General features: G+C 35.2%; 1 protein-coding gene across 3 annotated transcripts; it reads right to left on the bottom strand.

Annotated features, from left to right (window-relative positions):
• Positions 1 to 13,466: 13,466 nt before the first annotated feature.
• Positions 13,467 to 22,361, bottom strand: LOC107914474 (exosome complex component RRP4 homolog). 3 transcript variants are annotated; one of them, XM_016843398.2, is made up of 8 exons: positions 22,027 to 22,361; positions 21,828 to 21,929; positions 21,700 to 21,745; positions 21,471 to 21,560; positions 20,416 to 20,481; positions 20,222 to 20,290; positions 19,100 to 19,571; positions 13,467 to 13,742 (listed from the first exon to the last, which is right to left on the bottom strand). In XM_016843398.2, the coding sequence occupies exons 1-7, from the start codon at positions 22,179 to 22,181 to the stop codon at positions 19,134 to 19,136; spliced, it is 966 nt and encodes a 321-aa protein (XP_016698887.1). In that variant the 5' UTR covers positions 22,182 to 22,361; the 3' UTR covers positions 13,467 to 13,742; positions 19,100 to 19,133. The 3 variants fall into 3 exon arrangements, with proteins under 3 accessions (XP_016698887.1, XP_016698886.1, XP_040934708.1); XM_016843397.2 differs by lacking the exon at positions 13,467 to 13,742 and adding an exon at positions 18,683 to 19,009; XM_041078774.1 differs by lacking the exon at positions 13,467 to 13,742 and having other exon boundaries at positions 18,683 to 19,571.
• Positions 22,362 to 24,189: the final 1,828 nt, after the last annotated feature.

The raw sequence follows: 24,189 nt of genomic DNA, 5'->3' as shown, positions 1-24,189 counted from the left end.
CTCGATAACATTAGTAACTATTATGTAACTTTAAAAAAATTAAGTACTGTTGATGTAATTTTTCTTAAAAATATTTGGGAAGCATTTGTATTTCAAAATGATATTATTGTTTATTTTCTATATATTATCCAAATATGCTAATTACATAGGATTTTTTAATTATGTAAACGAGTAAAAATATATTTGAATAAAATCTAATCAGGTTCCAAACTTTGAATATTCAAATTCCTTATTTATACGTGAAAGCAAAATAAATTAAGATACCTATTCTTTTATTTATTTTCTCAACCAAACAATTTTTTTTGGGGGGGCGAAACAAGTAATAAAATAGAATTGAACTTTTTTTCTCACCACCTTTGGTAACCTGCATCCCCGTCATCGCCAAGGCTTGTAAGCTAGTTGCCAACTTCTGCTCCCTTGGCTTTGAAAGCTTGTTAGCATGGGTTTGTTGGCACTTACGAAAGGCAAGGAACGACTTTGTCTTTATGGACTCTACTACGAATCATCCCACAACAATGGTCTCGATGATTACCGAAATTTCTTTGAAAGCCATGGTTCACCTAGTTAATCCACCTAGGTAGAGATGCATCTGTTGAGGTGGTTAAGATTAACTGTTACACTTCCTTTGACGGCACCAGAGGAGAAGCCGTTATTGCGACCGTTGTTCGTGATCATGATGACAAGAACTTGAATGGAACCAACACATTACTAATAAGGATTAACTCCATCTTAGTAGTTCAAGCCTCAGCAATTAAGCTTGGTTCATGTTATTGGGTGGCATAATTGTTGGAAGGAGGTAAAAGAGAAATAGCCTTTAAGAAAGAAATGAACTCACTCTGTATTAAACTTTGTCTTCTTTAATTCTTTCTTGTCATGCTTCATCACGAACAACTATTTATATAGTAGTTGTAAGTTACTATTGGTTTCAACACATTCATGTATCCTATTTAAGTACATGCATGACTACTAGATATATATATACTCTAAACACATTCATTAAATACAAGTACATGTAAGTAATGAGCAAGTAGTATATTCTAGAATGTTACAAATTCTAATATCCAACATTTCCCCTTACTTTGAACTTTTCTTGATTACACCAATCTTTGCACCCGTTATTTGAAAACCTTCCATTTTTAGAGGGTTTGTAACAATATTTACCACTTGATCTTGAAAGATTTTGTCACAAGGAACCATATCTCCTATAAATTTGTAATCATTTATAGTTAAATATAGCACCAAAAAATATAATAAATTAAGAACGGCGGTGTCTGCAAGTGCATGGATCAAATTGTAATATAGTTGTACAACAAAATACTGGAACTATTCCATAGATCGTACCCAAAGGAAGATGGAATAAGTAATGAAAATACTTTTACAATAACAAGCCTAAGTGGTAATAATTAATTCCTATATTACGATAAATCATAAAATAGGTTGAGAGATAATAGTAAATAAACAATGAAAAGAAATAAATAAAGAAAAACAAATGAACGAAATAAACCAATCATGAAGGTTAATTCACTTTAGGGTTAGTTACGGTTAATTCACTTTAGGGTTTGTAACTAACTTTGAATTAGGATTTTAGAGTGGATAAGTAATCGATTAATTAATTATTACCTCCCGGCCTCCAATTAACTAATTGATTGGTTGATACTCGCTTATCTCTCGACCTCACTTTTTCAACCTAGATAAATTACGATTTACTCGGTTCGACTTATCTTCCGACCTCGTCTAGCCTATGATAACTTATTAGGACTTTCAAGCCTAACAATTTAAGAACACATAATTTATACCAACTAATCTCTCTCAGAAAACCCCAAATCTTTCATTAATCACATTCCCGTCCACTCGTTAATCTTTCCTAAGAGATTTATCCACTCATGTTATTCATAATCTCAACTTCAATTAAATAAACCATGTAAAAAAACACGATCGATTCGGAAAAGAAAAGATATTTGAATAATCGTGGATTGAATATCGAATGGGAAATAGAGTAGCAAGTCGCTCTTTTAGAATAAAGAAATAAAACAAAAGCAAAGGAAAATATAAATTGAATACTTTAATTAGATAAACAAACTCTTGAACCAAAACTAATTCAAGAAGAAAAACAAGAAAGTTATGAAATCTGAAAAGAAAATAAACTGCAACTACTTCTAAACTACAAGGGTTTTTGAAGGCGTCTGGGACGACTTAGTTACATTCAACCCCTAATGTCTTATTTATAAATGTGTTGGCAGCCCAAATTAGGCCTTCGGCACGTCCTAGGTCTTCATATAAGTTTGATTGTGTAGACAAAAATAATCCTGAAATACTTGGGTAGGACATCGGCCTTGTGTTACGACACACCCCTTACGTAGTGCAACACGACACCCAAATACTAGCTTATCTCTTTTGTTCTGGGTTTTGACATCCCGGGAAGCTTGTGCATCAATCGGCCTTTGCTTACATGTCAATTGGGTCTTTATATCTCCATCTTATACACTTAATTAAACTAATTAGCACAACCTAAGGCCCGTATCGGCCTATTAAGTCACAACACCTACAAAATGTGTTAAAAACATTTATTTTTATTGACTTGCAATCCTAAGGCCTAATTACTGAAAACATAAATTAAAATCATAAATTTCTTAGAAAACAAGCTCTTTAAGTGCGAAATTGACCCGAATTGACTACTACATTTGACCGCAGGTCAAATACCCACACTTATTTTTTTTGTTTGTCCTCAAGCAAACTACCCAAAAACAAAAACTTAAACTAAAACCGAAACTAAAACTACAAACAAGAAATAAACATGCAAGAAGAAGAAAATATACTTGAGCCAGCTTGATACACGAGATTGGATCAAACCATCGACACTAAAACAATTTGCCTAAATATATAACCCTAGCTAGAAATTTAAAAAATTTACAATTATTTACATTTAAACAGGCTAATTAAATAAACTACAAAGTAAACAAGTTAAAGAAAATTAAATATATTTCTTCATGAAAATGTATATATGAATATAGTATTTATTTTTGTATAGTTAGTTCGCATATTTTTTTCCTACTCGATTTATTTTTATCCATGCTTTCAACTCTAATACAATAATACTTCCTTAATGACCCTTATGATTTTTTTTAATTGTGCCAATATTATAGAGATCTTTCTTAGGCACTTTTTATAAGGGTTATACTAGTCATACTACATCATTTCAATAACCATGGATTTTACTAAGTATTTTCTATGTACTTCAAACATCCTATATTTCTACAAATATAATTACCTATTTGTATCTACAGTTATCAATTGGTATATTTAATCTCTTTTTCATATTTACAATCTAATAAATTGAACTAATTAGTCTGAATATAAACAACTTAAATTATTTAATTTCAAGCTAAATCTATAATTTAAACAAACGATCTAGGCGTATGCTCCAAACCAATCACTTGTCTATAAGCTCAAGCACAACATGCAATTAAAGACTAAAAACTACTAAAAGCCAAGAAGATACAAAAACTGAAGAGAATTTTTGTTTTTAAATTTTCCTAAGTCATCCTCTACACTTTATGCGGCTATAACACCCCTTACCCGTACTCGATACTGGGACAAGGTACAGGGCATTATTGTGCACGAACATGACACTTCCTGAAAATTTTGGGCTATAAAAATTTCGTCCAAATTAAAACCAATCAATCATATTCATAATGTCTCTATTATGGACCTACGAGGCCAAAAACATACATTGAGAATGGTCCGGGACTAAACCGAAAACTTAAGAAAGTTTTTGGAAAATTTCCTGGGTTGAGCCTCACACGCCAGTGTGGAGGCAATGCACACACCCGTGTGCTTTGGGACACGCCCGTGTCCTTTACCCGTGTATAGTTAATTGAATTTATTTCTCAATTCAAACCTACAGGGGTTTTCACACGGCCGAGCACACACCTGTATTGTCGTCCGTGCCCAAAAACTCGAGCATTCTTTTTATGACGTCATCATACATTTAGGGACACACAGCCAGAACACACGCCCGTGTGCTAGGCCGTGTCTTCCACACAGTTAAGACACACGGCCGTGTCTCTACCTGTGTGTTTACTACCATGCATTCTAACCTAAAAATTTTAGGTGCAGGGGACACACGGTCTTACCACACGTCCATGGGGCTGACTGTGTGTCACATACGGCCTAGACACACCCGTATGTGTCTATCCATGTGGACCTTTTTGGAGGCTACAAATCCAAGCCAATGGTCACCCTTTATAACCACTCATATTCCCAAACCTTAAAGATGTTTAACATGGACTAAATATGTCAGAGTACTACCACAATGGTCTATTGCATGTTAACCTCATTTCATCGATTATGTACACGTTAATTTATCCTCTTTGTATTTAAGATTTCCATCTCATTCCAAAAACACATTTAGACTTGGATCATTGTCATAACTCATTGCCAATTATTACCTAACCATCCCAAGTGATTTGGCCACATTTAATCATCACAAGAACATTTATCCACAACCAAGCATGATTAGTAGGTCACAACCTATATCAAAATGAGCCATGTCTTATGGCCATATGCAAAAAGAATAAGTTAAATATTTTAAGCCTTTACATAGGCCAACCAAAGACACATATCATAAAATAATCAGAACCTATACATGCCATTGAAACAAAATAAAGTATCTATATACCAAAGCAAAACAAGTTAATAGTGTTGACAATACTCCAACAGTCTTCCAATCTTCACGAGTCCACGAGCTCTGTAAAACAAGGAAAGGAAAGAGGGTAAGCATTAACATCTTAGTAAGTCTGGATAACGAGAAAGTAAACTTATCGGTTATTTAGCATGCAATCACAAAGACATTCAGGCCAACATTCATAGTAAAATTTCCTATCACATGTACTCAACCATCAAGTTAGTTTCATGCCAGTACAATGTAACATCCTTCATAGATGAGCTCATCAATTCAAACATGTCTATTCCAATTTAACATTTTAATCTAATTGGATTTCTTAGAATCTCAATGGATATCTCCTTTACCATCAAATCATGCAAGTGATCCTTTAAATACGCACTCCCGTGAACCTCACTTTTATGGCGGGATTACCAGTCCAGGCTAAATCCCCCACTACGTAACTCACAAAGTAATGTCAGGATTACCAGTCCAGGCTAAATCCCCTACAACGACATATACTCCTACGAGTTTAGGTCTGAATTACCAGTCCAGGCTAAATTCAGATCCTATTCCGATTACCCGTCTGGGTAAATCCGTCAAAGCACACATATTTTTCGAGATGCTAGATCACTATAGGATCTCCCGTCCGGGCTAGATCCTTTATACCATTATTTCATTTTTGAGTAATCCATCAGACATTACTTTTTATTCAACTGGGACATTTCGTCATAACATTAATAATTCATGAGTTATCATACAATAATTATTACTATTGTAATTCAACTATGTACATACATCTTAAATGTATTTTAAAAATAGTTTACATTCCAGTTACACGAACTTACTTGGTAACTGCTTAGGTTTTATATTTCAGTTATTCCGAAACCTTTCGTTTTCCACGATCGATCTCCGAAATAAGTTCCTCAGCGTCTATATCAGTAAAAATGAATTATTAATACCTCATGCTATTTATTTCAGACCTAAAATTCACCCCCGGACAAATTGACCATTTTGCCCCTAGCATTCCAAAATTTTACAACTTAGTCCCTAGGCTCTTAAAATGAAATGCATGAAATTCTTTGGTTACCCAAGCCTAGCCAAATGTATTATAAACTCATATTAGTCCACTATTTTCCTTGTTCCACATTTCTACCGCATATTTTGTTCCTTTTGCAAAAAGGTCCTTTTTGGGGTTTTTCATGAAATTCACTTAGGAAAATATGTTTAACACACATTTAACTTTCATATTCCCCCGTAAATCATCAAAGAACAAACATGTCACACATGGTTCATTTTGCATACATGAACCCTAGCTTAAAATATGGGTAGAAATGGAGAGAACATGTTACAAGGATCTCAAAAATACAAATAACATTAAAAACGGGGCTCGGAGCCACTTACTATTGAGCTTGAAAAGTGAAGAAACCCTAGCTATGGTGTCCCTTGAAACTTCGGCAGCAAGAGGGAGAAGAATGGCTGATTTTTTCCTTCATTTTCCCTTTTTATTGATTTTATTACCAAATGACCAAAATACCCTTTCTTACTAAACTTCTAAAATTTTCCATGCATGCCCATTTTTGTCCAAAAACTTAGAAATTGGTCAAATTACTCTTTAAGACCTTATAATTAATAATCTAATACAATTTCATGCAATTTTCTTCTAAAATTCGAGTTTTGCAATTTATTCGATTTGATCCCTAATTTCCAATTGGACACATTACACTAAGAATATCTTCATGAAACTTTAACATATGCTTACTTTTATATTCTGGGCCCCATAATAATCATAAAATAAATATTTTGACATCGGATTTGTGGTTCCGAAACCACTGTTCTAACTAGGCCCAATTTGGGGATGTTACATTTCTCCCCCTCAGGGACTTTCATCCTCGAACGTCTTACCAGTAAACAGGTTCGGATATTGACTTCTTATGGTTTCTTTAGGTTCCCATGTGGCTTCTTCCACTGCGTATCTATGCCATAGAACTTTTACCAAGGCTATATTCTTGTTCCTTAATTATTTGACTTCTCGAGCCAAAATTTTGACCGATTCTTCACCATAGGTCATATCCGGTCTAATCTCAACTTTCGTCTATGAAATCACATGTGAGGGGTCTGACCTATATCTCCGTAACATGGACACATGGAATACATCGTGAATCTTTTCTAATTCGGTTGGTAGTGCTAAGCGGTAGGCTAAAGGCCCTACTCGTTCAGTAATCTCGTATGGCCCAATAAACCACGAGCTCAATTTGCCTTCCCGGCCAAATCTCAAAACCTTCTGGGGAGACACTTTCAAGAATACTTTATCTCTGACTTGAAACTCAATCTCTTTCCTTTTTAAATCGGCATATGACTTTTGTCTATCCGATGCCGCTTTCAAACAATTGCGGATCACTTTAACCTTTTCTTCAGCTTCCTTGATTAAATCAATCCCGTGAATCTGGTGTTCCTTGAGTTCCATCCAATACAATGGAGTCCGACACTTTTGGCCATATAACGCCTCATAACGTGCCATCTTTAAACTCGTCTAGAAATTGTTATTGTAGGCGAACTCCACCAATGGTAAATATTTTTCCCAACTACCCTGAAATTCAAGGACACAGTACCGTAACATATCTTCAAGGGTTTGAATCGTCCTTTCAGACTGACCATCGATCTGTGGGTGGAATGTTGTACTAAAACTCAACTTTGTACCCAAGGCTTCTTGTAGTTTCTTCCAAAATCTCGAAGTAAATCTCGAGTCTCTATTTGATATGATCGACAACAGTACCTCATGTAATCTCACAATCTTGGATATGTATAAATCGGTCAATCTATCAAGAGAGTAATCTGTCCGTACAGGAATAAAGTGAGCTGACTTCGTTAGCCTATCCACTACAACCCAATCAGCATCTTTCTTTTTCGGGGTTAACGGTAGTCTAGTCACGAAGTCTATGGTGATCTTGTCCTATTTCCATTTGGGAACGATTACAAGTTGTAATAAACCTGAAGGCACTTGGTGTTCAGCCTTGACCTGCTGACATATCAAGCATTTCGACACAAATTCAGAGATATCTCTTTTCATACCATTCTATTAGCACATGGTCTTTAAATCATTGTACATCTTGGTACTTCCAGGGTGAATTGACAAACGACTATCATGTGCCTCTTGCAAAATCTTTCGAATAAGCTCGTTATCTTTGAGTACATAGACCCTATCTCGAAACATTAGACATCCATTAGAATCAACCCGAAAATCTGATTCAATTCTCGTTTCACATTGTGCTCTTTTGACTTGCAAGTCACTATCATTGATCTGAGTTGCGCAAACCTCTTTGAGAAATGTCAGTCTGGCTCTTAACACTGCTAAAACCGAATCATCATCGAATAACATCAAAAACGTGTTCATAACCCTCAGAGCAAACAAGGACTTTCTGCTCAACGCGTCGGCGACTACATTTGCCTCACCAGGATGGTAATTGATCACAAGCTTATAATCTTTAATCAACTCTAGCCACCTTCGTTGTCTCAGATTCAATCCCTTTTGAGTCATCAAGTACTTCAGACTCTTGTGATCGGTGAATACACGGCAAGTTTCACCATACAAATGGCGTCTCCAAATTTTTAAGGCAAATACAATAGTAGCTAGCTCCAAGTTATGAGTCAGATAATTTTTCTCGTGCAATTTCAGTTGCCTCGAAGCATAAGTTATCACTTTACCCTCTTGCATTAGTACACAACCCAGTCCATTTAATGACGCAACACTGTAAATCTCAAATTTTTTTCTCGGTTCAAGTTGTACCAAAACTAGAGCTTCCGTCAGTAATGTCTTCAATTTATCGAAACTCTGCTGACATTTTTTTGACCATTCAAACTTAACATCTTTTTGCAGTAACCTCATCAAAGAAGTTGCAATCATCGAAAATCCTTTCACAAATCATCTATAGTAACCGACTAAGCCCAAAAAGCTTCTAACCTCAATTACATTCTTTAGCAGCTTCCACTCAACAATAGCAGATATCTTATTTGGGTCAACTCGGGTGCCATCACCCGACACAATGTGACCGAGGAATCCAACCTCTCGGAGCCAAAACTCACTCTTACTAAATTTAGCATGTAATTTATTATCCCGTAAGATCTATAAAACAGTTCTCTAATGTTCCGCATGCTCAGTCATGCCCTTGGAATAAATCAGGATATCATCAATAAACACAACGACAAACTTGTCTAAGTATTGTCGAAAAACACAATTCATTAAATCCATAAACGCAGCTGGGGCGTTCATTAGACCAAAAACTCTTTAACTCGCAACTGGTAGTAGCTAGATCTCAGGTCTATCTTAGAAAATACAGTGGCTCCCCTCAATTGATCAAACAGATCATCAATCCTCGGCAACGGATACTTGTTCTTGATAGTTACCTTGTTGAATTGCCGGTTATGGGTGAGCGTTCTATCGAATCGAATGAAAAATTTTCAAGTTAATCGAGTTGACGATCATATTTTATCATCCTAATTTGATTTGAAATTTTCTCGAATCGAGTCGAGTGAGATGGAATTTGAATCGAATCGAATCGAATATATTTGTTCGAGTTAAATTTTAAAAATAATTTTGAGTCCTTGTAACCATTGTCACCCATCGTAATAAAATTTGTCCACCTTAATCAAAATTTTTATTAACTTTCATCACCTCATAATTTATTTATTAATCTTTTATATACGGGTTAGCTTTTTTGCTTACTTAATTGTTTCAATTATCTTCAGATTCTTGTCACTATGTATTTTAGAATTAAAAAATATATTAAATGTAAAAATGTGATTTTTTAATAAAAGTTATTTTAAAGATAAAATGCGAAATTGATACCAATATAAAATTTTAACATGAATATTTAATGGCATAATTAATAATTTAATTTTAATATAAATATTCAATATGACTAAACAATTTAATAATATAAATAATATAAAATGTGAAATTTAATTAATAATATAAATAGTAGATATAAATAAAATTTTTACTATTTATGTTTAGTGATTTTTTTTGGATAATATTGTTTTTTATTTGAGAGTAAAGGGTGAGAAGTAAAAATTTAAGGAGAAAATAAAAAGTTTTGGGAAATAAAAGTTTGAGGGAAAGTAAATAGGGGGAGTAAAATTTTGGAGGGAAAATATTAAAAAAATTTTGGGGGGTGGATTTGGGGTAGATGGGAGGTGAGATTGGAAGGAAGTAAAAATTTTAAGGGGAAAGTAGGAAGGAGTAAAAATTATTGGGGGAAATAAAAAGTTTTGAGGGTTTTTGAGAGTAAAATTTTGAGAAAAAGTAAATGGGAGAGTAAAATTTTGGTAGGAAATAGATTTTGGGTAGATTGAAGGATTGGGATGGAAGGGAAGTAAAAGTTTTGGGGGGAAAGTGAGAAGGAGTAAAAGTTTTAAGGAAAAAGTAAAAAGGTTTGGGAGTTTGGGGTAAAAATGTAAAATATTATAGTTTGATATTCGAATTATTCGAATTATTCGAATTATTCGAGTTATTCGAATTCGAAAACTCAACTCGATTCGAACTCGAAATTCGAAAAATTTAAGTTGACTAGAATAACTCTATTCGTTTAACTCGAAATTCAATTTTTTTTATTTTTTTTGAGTCGAATCGAATTTTGCTCACCCCTATTACCGGTAGTCTATACATAGCCTCATTGAACCATTTTTCTTCTTTACAAATAATACCGGAGCACCCCAAGGCGAGAAACTCGGTCTTGTAAAACCTTTATCCATCAGTTCTTGCAATTGTGCTTTTAATTCTTTCAACTTGGTTGGTGCCATTCTATAGGGAGCAATAGAAATAGGAGCTGTCCCAGGCACCAGTACAATACTAAACTCTACTCCTCTACCGGAGGTAATCCAGGTAGCTCTTTTGGAAACACATCCGGATACTCGCATACTATCATTACCGATTCCAATTTCAACTCAGATTCTTTAGTATTCAACACAAAAGCAAGGTAGGCTTCATATCATTTTCTTATATACCTTTGAGCTATCATTAAGGTAATCACAACCGACAGAGTATCTAACTCGCTTCAATCAATCCGGAGAATCTCACCATCTGAGCATTTCAATTCAATATACTTGCTACCACAATTTACAATCACATCATGCACAACTAACCAACCCATGCCAAGCATTACATCAAACTCATCGAACGGCAATAGTATAAGGTTAGCCGGAAAACAATAACCTTGAATCGTCAAGGGACAATTCTTACTGACTTTATCAACTAGGACTGACTTGCCTAGAGGGTTTGGCACCTTAATCAAAAATTCTGTAGGTTCCACAGACATATCCATACTAGACACCAATTTCATGCAAATGTATGAATGGGTTGACCCTGGGTCAATTAAGGCAATGACACGAGTATTATAAATAAAAAATGTACCCATGATGACATCGAGAGCAGAGACTTCCTCTCAATCGCGTATTGCATAAGTTCTTGTCGAGGCTCGAGCCTCTGATTTTGTAGTACCATCCTTGGCAATAGTTTGACTGCCACTTGCACTTCCAAGATGTCTCGGAGGTCTACCTCGAGAAATAGGAGCATTAGACTTTGGGGCTAAATCCACCTCTTTATTTACTCGTTCTGGGTAGTCTTTAAGGAAGTGGTCAAGGGAACCACATCTAAAATATGCCCCACTCTTCATTCGACATTCCCCGAAATGAAACTTGTTACAGCTCTTACATCTCAACTTTTGATCATCTACACTCCCCACACTAGTTACTTTAGGGGAAGAAGACTTTGGGTTGTGTCATTTAGAGCTTCTTGTTTTGCCCAAATATCCCACCGATGCAGTGGAGTGTTTTTGTTGACTCTTCGATTTCTTCATAGGAAAGGACTGCGTTCTACCGCTAGATCTCTTACTTGAAGCTCTAGCTTCTCTCTTTGCTCATTTTCTTTCATTATTCAGTTCCTCAGCCTTCTTGGCTCGATCAGCTAACGTAGCCAACTTCCTTATTTCAAGAATTCTGATTAATAGTTTGATTTCTTCATTCTAACCCTCTTCGAAGCGCTTACACATTTCCGCCTCCGATTGGACCCATTCACTTGCATACTGACTTAGTTTCACAAACTTAGTTTCACAAACTCTCTTTCGTATTCTAACACGGTTCTGGTTCCTTGTTTGAGTTCCAGGAACTCCTTCCGCTTCTGGTCCAAGAACCTTTGGCTGATATACTACTTTCTATATTCCGCTTAGAAGAATTCCTATGTAATACTCTGTCTCGGTGCTACTGAGGATACGGTCTTCCACCAATGGTATGCAGTGCCCTTCAATAGCGACACCACACATTTCAAACTTTCCTCAAGAGTACATGATAGTTCGTCGAGAACTCTCATGGTATTCTCAAGCCAAAATTTGACACATTCCGGGTCGTTATCAATTGTGGCCCTAAACTCTTCGGCTCCATATTTCCTAAGTTTGTCCATAGGGGCCTTACCAATTCTCACGGGTACCACACCTTGTGGACTTCTTCTTCAGGTCGAGCAAAAGGTGGAAGAGATCGTGGTATATTGGGGCGATTTTTTGAATAATCCCAAACCATTCATCCATCATCTCAAAGAAGGCAGCTCTTACGTCTTCTCGGCCTTCAGACACATGCCTTCTACTACTACTAGCAGTAGCTTGTTGAACAGAAGCTAGAGCATGGCTCGGCTCCCTCAGACTCATCTTAAGCTTGATTGGAAGATATTCACTATATTCAAATACAATTAAGAATGGTTAGGAGATGTCACACTATCATAACTTGTATAATGGCATGTACAGATATACTCGACATATGCTACGTTAGTACTAAAAACGACTAAACTGTAGCTCTGATACCACTAAATATAAAACCCCTTACCCGTACTCAAGACTGGGACAGGGTACAAGGCATTACTATGCACGAACATGACACTTCTGAAAAATTTTGGGCTATAAAAATTTCGTCCAAATTAAAACCAATCAATTATATTCATAATGTCTCTATTATGGACCTACGAGGCCTAAAACATACATTGAGAATGGTCCAAGACTAAACCAAAAACTTAAAAAAGTTTTTGGAAAATTTCCTAGGTTGAGCCTCACACGCACGTGTGGAGCCAATGCACACGCCCGTGTGCTTTAGGACACGCCCGTGTATTTTACCCTGTATAATTAATTGAATTTATTTCTCAATTCGAACCTATAGGGGTTTTCACACAGTTGAGCACATGCCCGAGTCCCTGGCCCGTGTACTTCACACAACTTAGACACGCCGGTGTTATCGTCCGTGCCCAAAAACTCGAGCATTCTATTTATGACGTCATCACGCATTTAGGGACACATGGCTAGAACACACGCCCGTGTGCTAGGCCGTGTCTTCCACACGGTTGAGACACACTACCGTGTCTCTACTAGTGGATTTACTGCCATGCATTCTGACCTAAAAAATATTAGGTGCAGGGAACACACGGTCTTACCACATGCCTATGGGGCTGACCGTGTGTCACACACGGCCTAGACAAATGCCCGTATATCTATCCGTGTGGACCTTTTTGGAGGCTACAAATCCAAGCCAATGGTCACCCTTTATAACCACTCATATTCCCAAACCTTAAAGATGTTTAACATGGACTAAATATGTCAGAGTACTACCATAACGGTCTATCGCATGTTAACCTCATCTCATCGATTATGTACACGCTAATTTATCCTCTTTGTATTTAGGATTTTTTGTCTCATTCGAAAAACACATTTAGACTTGGCTCATTGTCATAACTCATTGCCAATTATTACCTAACCATCCCAAGTGATTTGGCCACATTTAATCATCACAAGAACATTTATCCACAACCAAGCATGATTAATAGGTCACAACCTACATCAAAATGAGTCATGTCTTATGGCCATATGCAAAAAGAATAAGTTAAATATTTTAAGCCTTTACATAGGCCAACCAATGACACATATCACAAAATAACCAGAACCTAAACATGCCATTGAAACAAAATAAAGTATCTATATACCAAAGCAAAACAAGTTGATATTGTTGACAATACTCCAACCGTCTTTCAATCTTCACGAGTCCACGAGCTCTGTAAAACAGGGAAAGGAAAGGGGGTAAGCATTAACATGCTTAGTAAGTTTGGATAACGGGAAAGTAAACTTACCGGTTATTTAGCATGCAATCACAAAGACATTCAAGCCAACACTTATAGTAAAATTTCCTATCACATGTACTCAACCATCAAGTTAGTTTCATGCCAGTACAATGTAACATCCTTCATAGATGAGCTCATCAATTCAAACATGTCTATTCCAATTTAACATTTTAATCCCGTCGAATTTCTTAGAATCTCGATGGATATCTAGTTTACCATCAAATCATGCAAGTGATCCTTTAAATACGCACTCCCGTGAACCTCACTTTTATGGCGAGATTACCAGTCCAGGCTAAATCCCCCACAACGTAACTCACAGAGTAATGCCGGGATTACCAGTCCAGGCTAAATCCCCTACAATAACATATACTCCTACGAGTTCAAGTCTGAATTACCAGTCCAGAATAAATTTAGATTCTATTCAGATTACCCGTACGGGCTAAATCCGTCAAAGCACATATATTTTTCGGGATGCTAAATCACTATAGGATTTCTTGTCCAGGCTAAATCCTTTATACCATTATTTTGTTTTCGAGTAATCCATCAGACATTCATTTTTATTCAACCGGGAGATTTCGTCATAACATTAATAATTCATGAGTTATTATACAATAATTATTATTATACAATAATTATTACTATTTAATTCAACTATGTACATACATCTTAAATGTATTTTAAAAATAGTTTACATTCGAGTTGCACAAACTTACTTGGTAAATGCTTAGGTTTCGTATTTCAGTTATTCCGAAACCTTTCGTTTTCCACGATCGATCTCCGAAATCAGTTCCTCAGGGTCTATATCAGTAAAAATGAATTATTAATACCTCATGCTATTTATTTCGACCTAAAATTCACCCTCGAACAAATTGACCATTTTGCCCCTAACATTCTAAAATTTTACAACTTAGTCCCTGGGCTCGTAAAATGAAATGCATGAAATTACTTGGTTACCCAAGCCTAGCCAAATGTATTATAAACTCATACTAGTCCACATTTTCCCTTGTTCCACATTTCTACCACATATTTTGTTCCTTTTGCAAAAAGGTCCTTTCAGGGGTTTTTCATGAAAATCACTTAGGAAAATATGTTTAACACACATCTAACTTTCATATTCCCTCATAAATCATCAAAGAACAAACATGTCACACAAATGGTTCATTTTGCATACATGAACCCTAGCTTAAAATATGGGTAGAAATGGAGAGAACATGTTACAAGGATCTCAAAAATACAAAGAACATTAAAAACGGGACTAAGAGTCACTTACTATTAAGCTTGGAAAGTGAAGAAACCCTAGCTATGGTGTCCTTGAAATTTTGGCAGCAAGTGGGAAAAGAATGGCTAATTTTTGCCTTCATTTTCCCTTTTTAATGATTTTATTACCAAATGACCAAAATGTCCTTCTTTACTAAACTTCTAAAATTTTCCATGCATGCCCATTTTTGTCCAAAAACTTAGCAATTGAGAAAATTACTATTTAAGACCTTCTAATTAATAATCTAAAATAATTTCATGCAAAATTTCTTCTAGAATCTAAGTTTTGCAATTTATTCGATTTGGTCCCTAATTTCCAATTAGACACCTTACACTAAGAATTTCTTCATGAAACTTTAACATATGCTTACTTTCATATTCTAGGCCCCATAATAATCATAAAATAAACATTTTGATATCGAATTTGTGGTCTCGAAACTAATGTTCTGACAAGGCCCAATTTAGGGATGTTACAGCGGCACATTGTCCTTAATGTGCAATAAAAGATATAGGGGAAAGAGATTACCAAATTTTCTTGATTTGTGCAATACAATTGGTGGGACTACTCCTCTTCTCGATTTTGACTCTATATTGTTGTGTTGTCAGGAGTTCCTACTAGGAAAAACTAAACACACTATATATGTATATAATATTAAAGTCTAAAATACTTAAAAGACTAAATTTAAAACATTACAAATAAAAATATTAAGTCCAAATTCAAATAGAAACTAAAATGAAATTGTTTAAAATTAGTCAGAGCCAAGATTCGACGCTTCATCCGCTTTGCATTGTTTTCCTTTTGACTCTTCTTCCGGTTCTTTCTCTAGATTTTCTTCACGATCTTTCTCTTTCTCCAATTCCCTCTCTCTCTTCACATTGCTCGATTTGGGAATAATGACAGCTTTAGCCCACTTTTTCTTGCATAGTCTTCAAAGATTGGTCCAACTTTTTGCATCATCGCACAATCCATTTTGAATCGGGGTAATAGATTGTTTCCTTGATGTGGTTTGGTTTTTATCGCCTTCTTACGTTTTCGATTTCCTATAAAGTATTCCACACTCAGTTCCAAGATTGGAAACTTGCTTAGTTGAAGGACACGACCTATCTGTCCCAACAGCACCTTTGCTTGTCAGCATATAGATCTTACTAAGTGTGGGAACAATAATTCTACATCATTTTTTCACACAAATTGTAGCATGCTCTGATATATCCATGTTCCCACACAAATAAGTTCCTTTGTTAGAATTGCATACAACAAGGTTGCTTGGAATGTATCGATATTGGATATGTCCATCGTTGGGTAGATTCAAATACTAATGAATTTCAACCACATCCATGCCTTCGGAGTTAACTTCGTTTGACAAAACGATATGGGATAGTCTGTGCCTAAGTGGCACTTCCACTAACTCTTCCTGTCCATTAGGAGTTTGATTATGTCGTTCATATTCTCTCATGAAAAATATAAGGTTAGTTTGTTGAACAGAATTACAGATATATAGTGGAACGTCATAATACATCACTATCTCGGCTGGCAAGATAGTTATCTCTTTTCCTCAAGAGGAGAACCTCATTCATAGTACCTCCATTGGTCTACTTGTATCCACCTCTTTCAATGCAGAGTAGAATTCTAGTACTATCGAAAGGTACACCGACTTGGTCAAAGTTGTAGAGAACTTCTAACATCGATGATATTAGATTAACTCATGTGTTTCGCTCTTCAATGTATTTATAGATTTGAAACCACATTCTTGCAATGGAATTTTTCTTTCAGTTGCAAAAAGGTTGCTTTCGAGTTCCCTTTCCTGAAGGTAAGCATGGCTATCAACTATGGATTCACTATTAGAAACGTTGTTAAGCATGGCTTTGTTAGAGTATGCCCAATAACTAATCATGAAATGATTGTAATTACATATTTATTTTACCTTGGTTGTTGATATAAGGCATTATCATTGTTATTTCTACTGCTCTTCGAGGGTCTCTAGCTGGCGAACCCTTTCCTCCAACTCCTTTTTTTGAGTTTCCAAAGACTGGTACTTGGTCTTCCAAGCGGAGATAGAATTCGCAAGCTCGATAGTTTGTTGGACAGAGGCTTCATACGATTGGCAAAGTTGGTTAAGTGCTCGCCAAAAAGAAGGGCCCTCTCAGATTCTGCCTAATTAGCCTCAGTTTTAGCACAAGCCTTTTGGAGGGCCCAACTTGCGAGACCGTATTCTGCTGACAACATGGAAAAGAAACCCGCCAACTTGGTAATAGTGGGTTTGTAAATGCTAAAGGAAGGGGAAGAAGGATAAAAGAACTCCTTTAACTCCTAAAGATAGCTTATTATCCTACCTTTTTAAAACAACAAAGGGAGAAAAAGAATATTCGCCTACATCGATATGTTTCCACCAGGAGAAGAAGGTTTGGACCTCACCCGAATGAGGAGTATAGTATAGGGCACCAATTGGGGAAGTATGGGGAATGTTTAAATTTGAGTCCGCAAAAGGAGAAGCCAAAGTGGATGTGGGAAGGTCTTTTGCATTGGCGGACTCAATAGGAGGTTCAAGAATAACTAAAGGAAGGAACAGAGGGCATGTTGTCGAGGTCGATGTTGGGAATCTTGTCATGCTCACTAGAGGAGGAGCAGGGATTCACTATCTAGAAGGATTGGTTGCTTGTCAGGCCTGTGGCAGGACCTGTTGTCGCTGTTATCCCGTGCTAGAGAACCCTCTTTCGAGTCTCAACCTCTTGTGACTACGACTGCAAGCTCGTGCTCTAGAATCAATCGCATTCATGACCTATTGTGCACTCTTAAACAATGCCTCTACATCCATGACTTTAGGCTAAAATAAAGGTGATGAGGGCAAGAGAGAAATAAGACCTAATGTATGAACAGTGGGGTCAGCAACATTCTCAATTAAGTCTCTACCCGATGACTCACCCATCAATCTCAAAGTTGAGGAAATCCAGTGGCAAGAAGAAATATTGTAGACAGTATAGAAGAAATCAGTGGGCTCCCTCCATTTCCCAGTTAAAGCCTAATCTAACTTATTATTGACCCCAAATAGTCACGCTTATTCAACGGATTGAACCATCTTGGAACTCATGCCAAAATAAAGGTTTGATGCCCGCCAACCATTTGGGTTCCTTCCCTTCAAATAGAAAAAAAACACTTCTAAAGGTGAAGAGTTTTCTTAACTCCAAAGTGCACTCGGGATTTAGCCTTTCAACTTGTACCATGCGATCCATTGGTATCTTGTACAAATCTACATCATAGTACTCGGCCTTTCCATTTTTGTAAGACTTAAAACCCTTTATGCCTAATAATTGATAAATTTTAACTTATATATTATTTAATCGTGACAATTAATGGACGATAATTGTATCTTAATAATTCAAAAATTACTTGAACTTAGATAACCCAAGAATACTTAGATAACCCAGGAATACTATCTCCTTTTTGATGGTTTCACTTTCTTATTCTATAAGGAAGGAGTTACTTGTTCAAGTAAAACTGTAAAATGAGCAGCATCAGGAATAGCAATGATAGGTATAGCAGCAGACTACCAGTTAGGTAGTAAAGATAGCGCAAACTTGGCTCATTCAAGCTGTTCGATTCGAATCAATAATGACTGAAGTGATTTTGAACTTTTTCGAGCTACACTCAAATAGATAGATTATGAAGGCAAGTGTTTAATTTACATCCTAAATCTCATTATTCAATTACCATTACAAAGAAATTGTCTTGCCTTGTGTTCCTCGGATTCATCATGGACATTCACTAATTCTTTCATAATTTAAAAATGTAAAGCTCATATTTGTTTCTTCTTTCCCAGCCTACTGGAACCTTCATTCTAGATGCTATTAACAGTCTCAGCTCTACATTTTAATGTAGTTTTTCCTTGCATATATAAACCTCTAAATTCCATGGCGTTTCTTCCATCTCTGCCGGAACCATTAAAATTCTATAAAATAAATTATAATGGTTATGAACGGGAACAATTTTGCACTAGGTTCACCATTTTCCTCGCATTGTAGCAAATTAGCGATGTTACCTTGAAAGATAACTGCTGACAGCTGAATATCACATCATCTTTTCCGCTTTCCCACCAAGCTTCTCCGCTCAGCTTCCCTTTCCGCAACCAAAACATGAAACTCTGAGCCTAGCATGTCATGTATGTCAATTTTCACTGTGCTGCTCAACTCAACTGTCTCCAAGATCAAATCTGCATCGATACTGAAACCTAAAGTTGACAGCACACGTACGGCATTCGCAATTCTGCATATGTTCTGCCTCATCTCTAGAGGGGTATGAGTTTTGTTTTTTTCTTCAGGAACCATGGATTGTTCAGAACTATTAGCTTGATCCACTACCATACTGTCTCTGGCTTCAACATGTTCACCAACCCATATGAATCCATTACGTCCAAGTACCAGGTCAATTCCAAACTGTTCAAGGTGATGGAAATGCTGTTTGCTTTTCTTCACTAGGTAAGGATCAACTATGAGCAATTGACCCTTTTCAAGCTGTGTACATGTCAACTCCATCAGCAAAAGCATAATCAAAAAAGACAATGCAAGCAAATAGAGTATTGTATGAAAAAAATCTAATTGAAGCAACAAAACTTTATGGCAAGGCTTACAAAATGCATAGGATGCATCAGTACAAAGGATTCACAGAAACACAATTGGATTATGTCTTCATGTCGCAAAGAAAAAGAAAAAATAAATAAAGTTGCTAATAACCTAAATACTTCTCTCCTGGTTTTGATTCACAGAAATGCTTCATGGAGTAAATTGATTTGGGGACTTGTTGAGCACCCTATTTCCCTTCTTTTTTGGGTGATATCCAAGTTTACCGCCCAATTTCATAACTAAGTTAAAGTAACTAGCAACATTGCAAGTTGCAACATTAAGATTTGGCTTGCAGCACTATAAATTCAGAAAGTTCCAACTTTCTCTAAACATAAACCGGGAAAGAAAACAAACAAACAGACAACAGCTAATGCTTTATTCTCTCCATTTGATTCTGATTCATAATTGTTTTCAAGACCTGTTGCATAAAAAAGCTTATACTTTTGTTCTTTTGTCACATATTGCTTAATAAAGAGATAAACACACAGAAACCAAGCAAGAAAAAAGCACGAGGAATAAACAAAAGCCTTCTAATTAGATACCTTCCCATACTTTTGACTTCTTGCTTGGAGTTGCAAGCTGCCATCATGCTGGAAATTACGAACCTCCGCCTGAGAAAAGAAAAAGAATGTTATATAACATTGATGTTTATCATTTTTATTGCATTTGTTGTCACGTAGCATGTTTACATGGGAACTATATAAAACAATAAACAAAAGTTTGCCACTACACTTACACAGACAACATCGTTCTCTTCAAAAATACCACGCATGTTGAGTTCATCCAAAGCAGTACGCCGCCTCTAACAATCAATAGTGAAATTTAAAACAAGAAAATTTGTAAGCAACAGAGCAAAATCTAATAAGACAATTATGGTTAGTCAACACATCACATCGAATAAGCAGCCAGTATAAGCATTCCCCCCCCCCCAAACTGGACATATGGTTAATTAGAACTGTTGGACTCAGTGGGATAAGCCATCCATCAGAGTCAATCTTCTAGCATGTCACTTAAAAATATAGACTTTCTTTTCTCTTGGCAATTTAACTTCAGCTAATCACAATTATTATCTAAAGAGACAATAAAAGAACTCCAATCCTTACTAAGATAAATAAATACAAACCGACACTCTAACTATCAGATAATTAAAGAGTAGAGACAGAAGAGCAACAAGTGAAAGAAACCTCTTCCCTCTAGAAGAAAAAGGTCTCTTTTTTCACTAGAAAAGGGGAAAAGCTCCTTCTGCTTCCATTGTCAAGTATGAGATTTTTGCACTAGGGATTATTGTGAATTCTGCCCATGTAGCTTCCCACTGCAAGATGATCGGGCCAGAAATTTATGAAAGGTCAAGGGAAACTCCTAGGGTCATTTGCAACTATTTTTTTAAAAAAAAAAGAACATAACAAGTAGGGAATCAAGTTAAATCAAGAGTGTGGTTTTCATTTATCCAGTTAATTTAAATTATCCAACAATAACTAATGCAGAGAACATATTATTAATCTTTAAACTAATTTGAACAAACTAAAATAAACAAACGATCAGAAACTAAAAACTATTATTAAGATCAAATTCTAAGAACACTATGAAGCAATATAAAAAACAATGGAAGGCCAAATAAAACAGTTATACTAATCTAGGATATAGGACTGCTGAACTCTTAATACAGCATCCTACCTTGATACAATTTCAGCAAATATTCTCAATGCTTTCTACCGAATATTTTAAGAGATCCATCAAACTCTTGGTTCTGTGTCAAAGGGTAGTACAAGTTACAATTGATATACTAGTTACCTGAATACCATCAGGCATGTTCATGGAGGAAAGCATTAAAATGGCGTCTAGGCTGAAATTTATCTCCAATCTCCATCGCTTTTGAGAAACCTAAAAAATCCAAAAGAAAGCTACAAAAACTGTATAAAAATGCAGAATCAATTAAGTTTGTTTCCATAAAATACATATAAAGAAACTTCCTGCAATCTAGAAATGGTGAAAGTATTTTTCTCGCATTTTTAGACATTACCTCAACTACACGTCCCACTACGATATCCCCAACCTCTGGCTTGTACCTAAATGATTTAACATTTGAAATCAATCAAATTACCACAAAAAAAAGGCATTTGAACTGAACAGTAAAATTTTCAAGAATACCTAGCACGTAAGGCGCGTACATAGACCAGTTTGTTGATGCGCTCCACCACGCCACACACAGTTGCCACCAAATCGCCATTTAGGTCCGTTGTCCCATGCCCTCTTAAACAATTTCAAAAAGAAAAAAGAGTTAATCAATTTATATACAAATTCAGGTAAAGATATAGCTTAACTGAGTAATTTTGGGGGATGGGGATACTTGAGAAAAGCGTCTTCATAGTTGACGGGAATGGTATCGGCGACGGTAACGGAAGCGTCGGAATTCGCTTTACAAGAAAGAGACTGAAGCTTTTCCAATGCTCTTTGAAGTCTTATTCTTTGCGTTTGGCTCAAGGGCAGCTGTAATCCTCTCATTTTTTTATTTGCAAATCAGCAAAAGCTTGATGTTGGAGTGAGTATTTCGATCTCTGGCTGTAAAACAGAAAACCCTAAACCCTGTGCATCAATTATTCCCCCAAATTTTGCTCTGCACTAATTGGGCTTTCAATGTGCTATTAATGGATGGGTTAAGGGCTTGTTTAGGGCTAGTTTAGTTTTTTTCTTGAAAATTGATTTTGAAAAAATTAATTTTGAAAAGTGTTATGGATAAGTGTTTTTCAAAAATATCTTTTAAAAGTATTGTTAAATTAGACTTAAGTTACTTTGGACCAGCTGTATTAAAAATTATAAAATAACTATCAATAAATTTCTTTTTTATTATACATGGCAACTTATAACATTCTCATACTAAAATTTTATCTTTTAATATTTGGCATTTTAATATTTTTTAATAATTTAACTACAATGTCTACATATTATTTAATTTTATCATATTTTTTACATGAAAATATAATTTACATAGAAATAAAAACAAAAATAATTTTTTAAAATATATTTATTATTAAGCTAGATAGTTCTTAAATACATTGCTTTCCTTATACTTTAAATGTAACGACCCAATAGTCAGAGTGTCGGAAAGTGTATTTCCGGGACTTTGTATCTGTAAATCGTACTCCTAAATATTTTTATTAAATATTTATGAGGCTAGCTTAGTAGCTAATAAATTTTTGGATTAGTAAATTTTGTGCAATTAGGAGTTATTAAGGTACAAAAATTAAATCGCGTTAAAGTTAAAAATTAAATTTTTAATTGAAATAAATTAAAAGGGCTAAAGTAGCAATTGTGTGACTTAATTAATGTGTGTATAGGTGGGCCGATCATGGGCTAAGTTAAATGCATGAATATATATTATATATGTTAACTCTAATGTATGTTTTATATTAAGTAATAATAAAAATAGTTAAATAATATCAAAAGAAAAGAAAGAGAATGTTTGATTCTTTGTTACATGCAAACGGAAAAAGAAAAAGGAAAGAAGAAAAGAAGAAGAGTCACGCACGGCTAAGGGGGTTTGAGATTCAAATTTAAATTGGTTAGTGTAAATTTAGTCTATTTTTTTTATAATTTTTACATTTTTTGAATCTTGATACTTAGGGTTACCTAATTCATATTGTAATTTTTAGTATTATTCAAGATTTTAGATGCTAACATTGTTAAATAGTTTAAGTATTAGGGATTAAATAGATAGATTTTTTAAGTTAGAAACAGAAAAGGATTAAATTGTGGAATTAATTGTTGATTTTGAACAATAGGGACTAAATTGTGAATAATTCAAAATTAAGGGATTGAATTGGAAAAGAGGGAGTTAAATGTGGTCTAGAGTGAAATTAGTATAAAAGTATAAAAATATGAAGTTAATTGTGAAGGTTAAAATTAGTCTCGGTTTAGGGACTAAATTGAAGAATAAGCAAAATATAGTGTGAAAATATTAATGTGATTTAATTGTTTTATTCCATAGCTAACGTCATACCGGAATCCTCGAATAAAAAAAGGAAGGATAAAATCGACGTCTAATAGCTCGAAATTCACGATTTGTATTTCTATAATCTGAATTAAATAGTAGATTATTACATATCTAGTTGTTTGCATATGGTAAGCATTAAGGCGAGTACTTTGATACTTTGGGATTGAATTAAATTCATAATTGATAATGAAATGGATTAATTTTGTATATTATGAAATATATTAATTATGAATATATGTGTATTGAGAAAAATGTGATTATTATCAAATTGAATATATGCTTATATGCGATGATATACATTCATGAAATTGAGATATTGGTTGCATTGAAAAATGAAATGAAACACTATTAATTGTATCGGGCTGAGTCGGATATAAATGACATGCCATAGGATAGAAAGAGTTTAGGGATTTTTTTCAACCTCGAGTCGATGAGGCACTGGATGCCAACTTGCTTTGGTTTAACCGATGAGACACTAGGTGTCAATTTATATAACACTGGACACAGTTATTACTTCAG

This window comes from Gossypium hirsutum, chromosome A10 (genome assembly GCF_007990345.1).
Source record: "Gossypium hirsutum isolate 1008001.06 chromosome A10, Gossypium_hirsutum_v2.1, whole genome shotgun sequence".
NCBI classification, from domain to species: Eukaryota; Viridiplantae; Streptophyta; class Magnoliopsida; order Malvales; family Malvaceae; genus Gossypium; species Gossypium hirsutum.
Note: the sequence above shows the minus strand (reverse complement) of the source record. Positions and strands in the feature narration are given on the sequence as shown.

Bases quoted from the DNA above. Each gene is read 5' to 3' on its own strand.
- LOC107914474 (XM_016843398.2), bottom strand. From the start codon at position 22,181: ATGAGAGGATTACAGCTGCCCTTGAGCCAAACGCAAAGAATAAGACTT. The intron at 21,930-22,026 runs GTATCCCCATCC...AAATTGTTTAAG, and splicing joins TATGAAGACGCTTTTCTCAA to AGGGCATGGGACAACGGACC. The intron at 20,291-20,415 runs GTAAGTGTAGTG...TTCTTTTCTCAG, and splicing joins AAGAGAACGATGTTGTCTGT to GCGGAGGTTCGTAATTTCCA.